This window comes from Culex pipiens, chromosome 2 (genome assembly GCF_016801865.2).
Source record: "Culex pipiens pallens isolate TS chromosome 2, TS_CPP_V2, whole genome shotgun sequence".
NCBI classification, from domain to species: Eukaryota; Metazoa; Arthropoda; class Insecta; order Diptera; family Culicidae; genus Culex; species Culex pipiens.
Genome location: NC_068938.1, coordinates 117,915,783 through 117,928,153, shown reverse-complemented (window position 1 = coordinate 117,928,153; position 12,371 = coordinate 117,915,783). Strand labels below are relative to the sequence as shown.

Genomic DNA, 12,371 nt, shown 5'->3' with positions numbered 1-12,371 from the left:
GAAGCTTAAATGTTAAATCACAGTTGTAAAACTCAGGCTGAGTACACGTATTTCGTCATAAGTTCCCCTAAGGCTAAGAACTGTTGCTCCTTATTTCGGCAACCACGAAGGCGAGTAAACATTTCTCTCGCGAGGGCGAGAAATTCCGTGATCGTGAAGAGATCACCATCAGCTACCCCGTCCTGTGCTGTGTTTCCAGCAGTGACGTTAGCGTACGTCCGAAACCCGGGTGGATTTGGTTTCCCAGCAGATCCCTGGTTGACTTGAGCTGCAGCCGATGAACTGGCAGATTTTTGCGTTGAGTTGGCTGGTTTCTTCTTTTTGTTGTTCTCCAGCTTCTCGAGGTATTCCTTCCTGGCGGTGCATCCACGGTAATTTGCTGTGTGATTACCTTTACAGTTCACACATTTGACAAGCAGTTTGTGAACCTCTGCATTGTTCCCAACTCCGAGGTTCGCTCTCTGCGGCAACGAGCACTTGTCGGTAAAATGGGACTCCCCACATTTTACGCATTTTGGCGGAAGATTACAGTTCCGAGAACCATGCCCGAATCGCTGGCACCGGTGACATTGGGCCGCGTCCGTAGGCCGCCTAGTGAAATATCTCCACGAGACAACAACATGGAAGATGGATTTCACCTTGCGTAGGTCTTGCAGTTTCACCGTTCCCTTGGTGAAGTAGAGAAGGTAGAGCGCGTAATCATTTTCGTTGGATTTGTGAAGTAGCTTGATGTCCCGGGGGGTAATATTAATTAGCTCCAGTTCCTCCTTCAGATCTGGGATGCTGATTTCTGGCAGTCCTTGTAAGACGATCTTGGTAGGATTGTCTTCAGCCACGTTGTAGGTGAAGAAATTAATGTTGTTTTTCTTCAGCGCTGATAGCACCGCAGAAAAAACATCTTTAGTTTTTGCCATCAGCTGAACAGAGGTTTTTGTCAGCTTGAGCAGATACTGGACAGTGTCGCTCAGTTGGACACCGGCTTTATTGAGCACTGTTATTGTTGAAGGTATATCCATACCAACAATGTGTATTGGCGGCAGACGGCTAGCCTTTTGTTTGGCTGGCGTTGAATTTTCGGGTGACTGGACTTCAAGGTCGTTGTCGTCGTTTTCGTCATCCGAACCAATTGAGAGTGCGTCGAACGTGTTGCTGGTTGGGATCGTTGCTGAAGCGCTGCTGCTGGAGGCTGTGGCTGGATTACCTGGAACCGGCGCGGGATGTCCAGATTTATTCTTGGATCTGGTTTGCACTGGACTTCTGGGCTGGTACAGAGGATGAAGTTTGGTGGAGTCTAATCCATCAAGTGCAGACAAGATGGCAGATTGGCTTGTTTGGTTGTTCGATGTGGAACATTTTGTCACTCGTCCGGGAGACGAGTTCCGCGAATGGCCCGAGTTTAAAAACGGGTTGCGGTGGGTCGAAGCGCCTTTCCGCATCGCGGACACACTAACTCGCGACTTGACGGTACGATCGCAACGTGAAAACGGATTTTTCGCGGAGCACAAAGAACTGTGATGTAACTGGCTCTGAAGTTGCCAGAGAAGTGAGAATATCTTCTATGACAGATTCTGATATATATTTTTCCTGTGGGCACCCTAAGCGCATCCGTGCGCACGGGTGATCGGCTGTACGATCGATTCGCTTTAAAGCTGGCTGTACTTGACTTCGGCTTCAACGAGAGTAAGCAGAAACCTGACAATCCCCCCGACAAAACATCGCAAGCAGGAAGTCTCAAGAGAAAATGCCTGCGACGGCACGAACACAATTTTGGCCGATCGCAATAGGCCAGATCAGTCGAAGTAGACGGATATGTTCAATTGTCCTCACTAGACTAGTAGGCCGCGATCCGATCAAGCATGGTAAAAATTAGATTACGGTGAAAGCTACGATAGATCTTACGAGTGCATTCTCCCAGGAACACAATTCAGATCGTTGTCGATCTTTCATTAAGGTGACCAAACCACACCGTGTGTTGCAAGCATCCGTCTCCTACCACTCAAGATACCTGTAGCACGATACAGACAGGTGGTCGCACAGTTCCTGATTGCTACATGTCCATGCATGATATCATTGACTTTGGGCTTCCGGACAGATAAGCGATAAGAGGCACTAAACGAAAAAATCAAAATGTTACGGAATTCGTAACAGAGAAAGAGGCTAGTTCTAAAAACTGAAAGGTTCCAACAAATTTCAAATAACCAGCAGTTGTGAAATATTCAGGTTTTGGAACAAGCCTCTTTTTTTGTTACGGATTCCGTAACACCACCTTTCTAGTTGTAGGTATTTTTTAAACACAAAAAACATTATTCAAGACCAATCGGCGAAGAGCAAAGGAAAGGGTAGAAATGACTCATGAACATTTTCATTTGCAGGAGAAAGCGCACCGTTAGCAACAACTGCTCAACAGCCAGGAAAGGTGCTCACAGGAGATTTAGATAGCTCATTGGCATCGCTGGCAGAAAGCTTATCTATCAATAAAACGTCATCGGCGCAAATCAAGTAAGTCGCGTTAATTTTTGTGTAATAACAGTTGTACAATAGGTTGTCATAAAACGCGATGTCGCGGGATAGAAGATTTTTTCAGCACAGTTCGTACATTTATCCATTTATGCATATGTTAGTTATTTTGTATAAATCGGGTTTTTGCAATTTTTTTAAGAAAAAGATTAGAATTCTAAGCTCCAAATAAAGTAACAAAAAATGGCAGCTTCGTGGATCAATATGAATACAGAATAATAATTGACACTAGACATGAGAGTCCTATGGGCATGCCCTACAACATCCTTTTTTTTGGGACACCCTATTGATTGCAAAAGTTTTGGGCTGTATTGGCTGTAATCAGAAAATCTATCATTTTTAAAGCTCATACTCGCCTAAGTGCGTTCTAATGTCCGCAAATGTGTTTGTTTTGGCTCTCCCTCAACTACAGAAATGTTCAGTGGAATTCTCCCAAAAACACAACAAAACCTGGATCGGTTGGTTGGTCTCCTCAGCCACAGCCGGCGACAAATCAATCGGGATACAAACCAATGGTAAGTACTGTAAGCCTATGTTAAACTAGTTTATGAATGTAAATAATATAAATTTACAAAGATTGGTGTTTAAGTGTACTTTGAATATTCTGTCTTTAGATGCAGTTACATGCACAGTTTGATGACTGCTTATTGCCTGTTTTTTTCTCTTTATCGAGTTCTTTCTCTTGGTTTTGCTTTTTCTCGGTGAAAACTTTCGGATCGATTGGAACATGTTGCTTGATGAATTTTGTTAACTGAATAGATGAATAGATCCTAAGGCGGTAGAGTCTATGGTTTCATTCTTTTTTCTTTTGTTTTTTTTTTCTTTTTCGGTTGTTATTCTTTTGTATTATATTCAACAATTTACTTTACAATGAATCTACATCAACATTGACAAAAGGCGCAAGGTATGACAGTTTGCCCTGCTCCTAGCACTATTCAACCAATTATTCACACTTCTTACCCCGTAGTACCAACGTACATGTTGCAGGTAAGTGTAATTAATATAACAATAACCGTGTAGCGGTATGTATGTGTGTGTGTGTGTTTGTTTGTTAATTAAGTGTTGATATCATACTAACTTTTCTCTAGAATCATTTGTTTCTACCAAAACTATTGCTTTATTTTCTAATAAAAAGCAATTAGGGTAGTGTAGTCATCAATGAGACACTTTTGGTTTTTAACTTTCAACGATTTTTGTATTTTTTTTCATCAGCATGTTTTCATGAGCTTTTTGTTGCATTTACTTTCTTTTAATGTGTTCTAACATTGACCAAAATATGAGATCGATCTGACGTCTACAGCCAGAGTTATTCAACTGTCTCATTGTAGACGCACTTGGCAGGAACAATGAGACAGGTGGGGAACAATGAGACACTCTACGAAAATCAATACTTTTCTAGTAAAACATCATGTTTTTATATTGTTCCATTGCAGGAGACTTGCTTTAAACATTTTCAACCAATTTTGTCAACATGAAACTTCAATTAACAAAAGTTATACTAAAAAGTATTTAAATTTGGTAAAATCCATATAATTTACGAAATAACTTTATATGTTTGCTTAAATGAAGTTCAAACTCAATAAATATGCCAAAAATCACTTCCAACTCATGTTTTGAAACATTTCCATAGATTTTGAAAAGTTTAATGAAGAAAAATCAAAGTGTCTCATTGTTACCCATGGGCAGAAAAGAGTGGGGAACAATGTGACAGCCTTGGATCCTGGGTATATTCTAAATTTTGGTCAAACCTAATAAAAGGAAATTGTAACCCAACTCATGCCCTGTGAAATGACGAAAGAAATTTGGAGAAATTAGTTTTTGTGTTAATGGTAGCCTATGAACGAAAATGTAATTTTTAGGCAAAATTTACTTTTACACCTCAGAATCAAACATGTATGAATAACTTTGCAAGGGAGCGGCCATAACCAAAGCCACTATTATGGCAGACGTGTATCTAGTAGACACACCTTTCCCCCAAATATGAGCCTGTTTGGTTGAAACTATGTCTTGTGAGAGCCATTTCCCCGTGTCTCATTGATGACTACTCTACCCTACTGCTTCGAGACTCTTTTGAAAACTATAGAGACGAAGCCAAAACTGTTCGTAAAGAATTGTTTAGATTATTTAAAATTAGACCAATATTTTTCCTTATTTCATTTTACTATGGTGAAAGCTTTAAGATCTTCAGAGTTCAAAACAAGATTTTGTTCTCAATTCATACAGTTTTTGGTTTTGCACTTTATGCTTTTACAAAAATGTACAAACATATTTATATTTTATTACTATTATTTTTACAGCAGGGAATGCCCCAAATCAGGCCCATGATGAATCCGATGATGGGATCTCCACAACCTGCTGGCATGGTTATGCAACAGTCGCAGCCGCACGGTGTCATTGGTCAATCTCCGCTGCCACAGCCCACGCAACCCCCGGCTAGCGCGGCAAACATTCAGCTGGACCCATTCGGAGCACTCTAAAAACAATAAGCAGCAAATCCGGGCATAAATATTAAAATGCAATAACTATGTAGATGTTGAACAAAACAAAACTTCACATGAATTCCCACAATGACTATTGAATAAATAAGTTCATGTATTCACGATATTCATTGCTAACGAAAAACTTAATGATGATATTCATGTAAGATATGCATATATACCTATGTTATAATGTGCGCCAATGCAGCATGGACGCAACTCAATATTTAAATGTTAATCAAAACTATAATAAAGATGATGTAAAATATCTGTTGTTTATGAGTATTGTACAATAATCACAATAAACGAGCAACAAAATGTGAAATGTGAGAACATATTATTAATCATAGATGCTTCTAAATAACTGAAAATAGTGTCGCTTCTGGAAAAGTATGTTGATCGCTTAGGTTTTCCTACAAGTAGTTGTTTGGTTACGAATAAACTTACGATATATCAAGAAAACCTTACTTGTTTTTTTAGCATTAGTATTCTGAGGACGCCCTATCACAGTTGGCTGCGGCACGCTTATCCCTCTCTGGGACACTCAAAAAAATCCACACGTTGATGCTACGTGAAAAATCACGTAACCCCAATTTTCCCCTCGCTATGCCCCTTTTACGTGATACACGTAAAAATAATGTGAAAGTGTACTGGCAAAAAAATGATTTCACGTTGAAGTTACGTGAAAAACCTTCTAGTATTTTTCCACTAGGATCTTCCATGTCCCGCATAAAATTATATGATGATTTGCACTGTTAAAACTAAGCAATTACAATACATATTATAATATTTATGGTAAGTTTATTGTTGACTTTTTACAACTTCATTGGAATGACGATGAAGCTACTATAAAATTCATGGTTACAGCTAATTGGAAGGTTTTGTTATTGGAAGTCTCATAAAGTTATAACAAATAAGCTACCGTAAAATGTATGGATACATCAAATTGCATAGTTTTGACATTAGTAATATGATGATGTATTTTTTAAATTTTTTAGCAATAGTAAATTCCATTGTAATATCTTAGTTACGTAATGGAAAATTGTTATTCTTTGAAATATAAAATACGCCAGCTTCAAATGGATTCAATATTTGAATGAAACAAGTGTTTTAAAATGCATTTTACACCTGGTCAATTGTTTTGCAATCTTTAGTTTTCAAAATATCTAAGTTCAATACAAATTTTTTGTTTTGCAAAAAAAAATTGCGGTACTGCCTCAATTTCACAAACATTAAACATATTTTTAAACGCGCTCAAACATGCTAAATAAGTTTATCAACGCAGTAAATGCATTTAAAATTGTTTTCAGCTGATTAGACTTCTAATTCCATTAAAAAATAAGTTAATGATTTTTTTACCTCCTGATTTTTCGAGCCGATTTTGAAGAAAGCGACATAAACTATGAAAAATATTTGCAAGGATAAAAATTAAATTAAATTGATTAAAGATTGTCCATTCCGTGTGGATCAATCGGACCGCGCACTGGACTCTCAATCCAGAGGTCGCCGGCAAGTCGCCGGTTCGGATCCCGTAGCGGGCACCCTGAAATGCTAAGTGTCAGGATGGGTTTTCAGCGCCTTCGCTCCGTGACATGGTCTCGTAAAATTAGGAGCCCAGGGCGGCAAAGTCCTTGTAGATAAAAAGAAGACACTAGTGGTTGGTACTAGCAAACTATCCAGATTTTTAAGCGAAAATGGCGTTCGAAATGTCAAAATCACGCAGTGGTACCAACATTACGAAAAAAGTGTGCCATGGCATGACAGCCATACTTTTTTTTTCTAATGTTGGTGCTACTGCGCGATTTTGACATTTCGGGCGTTTATAATTCGAACGCCATCTTCGCTTATAAACCTGGATAGCAATGGTGGCCAACAGCTATAAAGTCAACTTCGTTTTCGTTTCGTTTTAAGGATTTAAAAAAAGTTAAACTTGGTAAGTATTGAGAATGAATTTTAATATACAAGAAATAAAATTTCAATGCTAAATTGAATTTTAAACAGTCATATGTGATATTTTGATAAAATGCACTATTTTAATGTTGAACACTCAACCACAGACAAGCTCTGTGTCTCAACCTTCAGTGTTTAGAGTTTATTTTGTGTTTGCTGCTTTTAGGTTTTCATAGATTAGGTGTCCACACACTTTTTTTTGTAAGGAGCGTGAACAATTGCCAACACAATATATTAATTTTTAAATTCAAGAACATAAAAAAAAATTCCATTTGACACTTTAGCATTTTGAAATGTCGAAGTTTTTACATTTTCACATTTCTAACATTTTTACATTTTTAAATTTTTAAATTTTTAAATTTTTAAATTTTTAAATTTTTAAATTTTTAAATTTTTAAATTTTTAAATTTTTAAATTTTTAAATTTTTAAATTTTTAAATTTTTAAATTTTTAAATTTTTAAATTTTTAAATTTTTAAATTTTTAAATTTTTAAATTTTTAAATTTTTAAATTTTTAAATTTTTAAATTTTGCATTTTTACATTTTTACATTTATACATTTTTACATTTTCACATTTTTACATTTAAACATTTGAACATTTAAACACCCACCCCCCCCCCACGCCTCCACCCTTCCCCCCTCACCCCTCCCCCCTTAGACCCAATGTCACCCCTGATAACAATAAACGAACCCAACCAATCCAACATGACACTTAACCTATGCAGCCGACGCTCTTGCAACGGACACACCATTACACTGAACTCGTACGACGCACCATGGTTGAGCTGTCATTTTTTCTCCCGCGCGCGTGTTCAATCCTGTTGGTATCGTTTGTGTTTGGCCGTGGTGTTGAACGAAATTAAAAAAAAAATCGCGAGTGAATGTGAAAAAGTCACCTCCGGCGTCAAATCCGCCGGGTTATCGATCCGGAACAGCTCTGGGAAGGCGGAAACTTTACAGATTTTGGTAAGTATTGGGAGTTTCGTGATAATTGGAGAGGACGGAATCTCACTAGCAGCAGCCAGCATTTTCTAAGTTGTGTTTCTTTTTTTTATAGGGACTTCTTTTACCATTCGATTCCGGGACCAAACTCAACAGAGGCTCTCGAATCGAAAGCAGGTTCGGCCGACGTCGAGGCGTGGCCTCCAGGACAAAAGACAGCTGGCAAGGTGCTAAACGCGTTCCCAGTTGGTTGGACCGTTCTGCCGAGTGACGGATCCGGAATGTTGACGGGAGTTCTAATTTTTCTGCAACTTGGGTGAGTATTTGAACTGCGATGATTTTTTTTTTGGAAGATCAACGAGGTGGACACCTGCAGACAATTTCTATGGCCTGCTTGGGTATAAACAAACGGATTTCGGCTCGATGTTTTCCTTGTTTGAGTGTTATTAATTTATTGTTTTCTTTTCTCTTTTCTACAGGAACTATTTCGATCGTGGATTGCGTATGGTCCACGTGCTGCCGGGGGTTCTAGTCCGGCCACAATTTACAAGAAGGAGGAACACCACCGCACTCGGGTCAGCTGATGACCAAGGGTACACACTCCCAGCTCAGTTTGATGGCAGGTGCTAAGGTGATTCTATATTGGCCCAACGGCAGTCAGATTTGTCGTGGTTGGATACAGAAAGTGCGCGAAAAGGTGTAATGGAGTCTCGTAGTTCCTGTGAAAGTTCGATCCAGCAAGAGGTCGAAATCGGCCGGAGTCTACGTCCGAGTACAAATTTAACGACGACGTGCAGGGTGTCCGACGAAGTGGCTGCGGTGAAAGGGGAAGACATTTCTGGAGTTTTTTTTTTAAAAAAAGGTCCAATAAACCAAATTTCCAGTTTTTGCTTTTTGGGTGTTCTTGAAACCGTCTTGAGCCAGGGGTAATAAAAAACATCCAAAAAGCAAAAACTGAAAATTTGGTTTACTAGACATTAACAAAACTCCAGATTTGAGTGCGTAGTGAGGAGTGCAAGTGTGCGTAGCGGGAAGTGCGCGAAGAACAGAAGGAAGGAGAGGAATAATATTAAAGAAACAAAGATTTGTAACACGCACACAGCTTTTTGAGGCTATCCAGATTTTTAAGCGAAGATGGCGTTCGAATGGTGAACGCCCGAAATGTCAAAATCACGAAGTGGTATCAACATTACGAAACAAGTGTGACACGGCATGACAGCCACACTTTTTTTTCTAATGTTGGTGCTACTGCGCGATTTGAACATTTCGGGCGTTCACCATTCGAACGCCATCTTCGCTTAAAAACCTGGATACAAAAAAAAACTATAAAGTGTATTCTATTTAAGATTAATTTCATTGTTCGTATATAGATTTTACAGTATCATTTTGTGAGGATTAAAAAATAAATAATATGAAAAAACCATAAAACCTTCTGTAGTTATTATTTATTTCATTGTCCGAATATAGTTTTTACAGTACCATTTAGTAGAGAAAAAACCATGAAGAACTGTAGATTGACCGTGCAATCCATTGTAATGCTTGCTGTTTTTATTATTAATGTATGATGTTTTCTATAGTCAGGACGAGTTTTTGGATGAAAAATGCAACATTAGATTAACAGTAAAATGCGTCGTATTTGGAAAAAAAATGTATGGAAAAATTTCGAAATTTTTATGGTACCGGTGCATAACAACCCCCCTTTTTTATGGTAAAATCCCAAAATACGACGCAAATTATCTTAAAAAACGATGCTGTCTACTGTTAAAACACTGTCAAAATGACAATATATTTTATCGTTTTGTAACGTTAAAATTTACTGTAAGTTCATCAGAAATCTTTATGCGGGGTAGCTTTTATGTGTTTTGTAATGTGACTTCAACTAGCTTCGAGTGTGCCAGTCGGCCAAATTTCTACGTGATTTTTTTAGTATGAAAATTGATGGCGTTCTGTGAAAACTTGCTGCCGAACTTGTGCTAATTAAAATGTCATAAACGGTATGTTTAATTAGGTGTAATAGTATTTTCAAAACTAATTATTTATTTTGGCAGAAAACAACTTCTGGACCCTGCATTTTCGTATCCGACGGCCGTTGGAATTCTAGCCGGTATCCTATAGACTCCTCGAAGGCAACTTGGCAGTCTCGACGTCGATTTCATACATCGGATTACCATTCCGTCGGTGCCATGGTTGGTGCTACTGTGGATCTTGACGCCACCGAAGGGGACATAGCCAACAAGTTGTGGGCCATTCCTGAGTGTGGCCCGAAGGTCTGCCGTTTCTTGGTCAAGCAGCTGGGGTTGTGTCCGCGTCAAATATGTTCCAAGACACAAACCTCCCTAAAATACCACAACCCAAGGGGCTGGAAACTCTAATATTACTTAAGAATATTGAGTATACTAACGATATTCCAGTATACTTGTTAGTATACTAACCGAAAAGAAATAATCTGTTAGTATATTAAGATACTCTCAGTATATTGGTTAGTATACTGGCGATATGTAAAGAAAATAATAAGTATACTAACATATATTTTGATATACTGGTTAACATAATAATTATAGCTCTAAGAGTTTCCAACCCCTTGCCACAACCTTGACCACAACTATCTGCTACGCCAGAGTACCGGCTATTTCCGCCGCCAGAAGGTCAAGGCAGAAGACTACGACTTTGAAACGGGTTGCTGCGTTGATCTGGGGGGAAGACCATGTTCCGCAATCTTGGGAAGACCGGATGCGTTTATCTGTTTGTTCCAAGAAAGTGAAACGAACTTATTTGTTAGTTTTTTTTATGACGTGCTTTTATAGCGAGATTGTTCCGAAGATGCTAATTTATCAATAAAACAATTTTACACCATATCAATTATTTTTTATTCTATTTTGAAAAAAATACCATAAAATACGAACCTTCTACTATAAAGTTCATATAATGTTTACTAAAACGCTTAAGTAAAACTCATCGGTTGATTCATGTAGGTTTCACGTGTGAAACACGTAGAATCAACGTGAAATAATCTGACCAATCAAATCTCGTTTCTACTAGGGCCACCTCGTAAAAGTTACGTGAAAACTGTAGTGGAAAAAAACCACATAACTTTTCACGTAACTTCAACGTGATTGTTTTTTTGAGTGGATGGGATAAACAAAGAGAAAAAAAAACCTATTGTCAAACTAAACCACTTTCAACATGGCCGCTTCTGTCAACCTAAACCAGTCCTTTCTTATGAGAAGAAAATGAGAAGTATTGTAATTTGAGCTGAAAAAAATAAAAAAAATCAAATCAATTTCACAAATAATTGTAAATTGCATTAATAGATTAATTAAAATATTTTCAATTGAAAGGCATTTATTTCTATCGTACACCGAATGTTGACTTATCAACATTTCATTTTAAAAAACAATACATTTCATGAACTGACGATTCTTTTGCCCATTTAAAACTATTTTAAATTTTTTGGGCGTTACATAAAAATGTCATCTAGATTGAACAATATTAAACCCGTGCTTCCCGTGAAATTAAAATGTGGCGTGACGGAACAACGTCGAACTGGATTTAAAAAGCAAACGAAAAAAATGGCCACAGTATAGCCTATTTGATTTTTTCGCACCTTTTCATTTCAACATGTTTCCACAAATTGAAAAACAAAGTTTTTGCTCTTTGAAGTGAACGAATTGGTACAAATTTAAATTTTTGCCAGCCATTTCTTTAGATTCTGCCACCTTAGGTCGTGCGACCTATGGAATGTTAACTTTAGTTAACATTAGTTGAGTAAAAATTGCTGCAGGCCAAGGGTGCATGATACTGATGATACTCGTCGGTTGACACCCAGGCGAGGAACATCCCGGAAGGAGCCCAACTACATCCGTAGTGCTGTTTGGACAAAACAGCATGGCTCTGGTTCCTTGCAAGTGTCCTATTTTCTTACCTCCACGTTGGCTTGGTTTAGTCATCATGATGACAAGGTGTAACCTAGCTGGTGGCCTGTGGAAACGACTCGTAAACCTTTGACCAGCGAGGGTCAGAGTAGTGACTGCTAGAAGAAAGGGGCGCGTCAATGTGGGAAAGGGAAGTAATTTGTGATTGTAGACGGTATTGTTTTGATTCGCAGTATGTTGAGTCAACTGCTGTGGATGTACCTGAGCATCGCAGAACGGGGTTTCTCTTCTTTCCATTTCAGCTAACAGCTATCTTCTGTTTATTTTGTTTCACTGATTTTCTAAAACGGCTTCTGTTTACTATCCTCTATTTGATTTCGATTTTACTTATTTGATTTTCTTATTTCTCAACTCTTTTCCACTCTATTTTACCAATTGATGCTGCTGTAACACTGTCTGCTTTCCCTTAATTTGGCAGCGATGTCAATTTTGTTTGTCATGTGCCTTTTCTTTATTTATCTATTTGAATAATTTCTCATCTTTCCTGTAAATTGCCCTCAATACCATCTAAGCTTGTTTGTTACCTCTATTTATTAACTATTGTTAATTTCTT

General features: G+C 38.0%; 1 protein-coding gene across 3 annotated transcripts in view; it reads left to right on the top strand.

Moving 5' to 3' along the window:
- The window catches only part of LOC120417922 (phosphatidylinositol-binding clathrin assembly protein LAP), a 54,357-nt gene extending 48,901 nt beyond the window's left edge, over positions 1-5,456 (top strand). For 2 of the 3 annotated variants that reach the window (XM_039580158.2, XM_039580157.2), the window contains exons 11-14: positions 2,373-2,499; positions 2,930-3,032; positions 3,415-3,504; positions 4,815-5,456. In XM_039580158.2, the coding sequence (XP_039436092.1) occupies positions 2,373-2,499; positions 2,930-3,032; positions 3,415-3,504; positions 4,815-4,994 (500 nt within the window). In that variant the 3' untranslated portion in view covers positions 4,995-5,456. The remainder of the gene's footprint in view (positions 1-2,372; positions 2,500-2,929; positions 3,033-3,414; positions 3,505-4,814) is intronic. The other variant, XM_039580160.2, reaches the window with a different exon arrangement.
- The last annotated feature ends 6,915 nt before the right edge of the window (positions 5,457-12,371 follow it).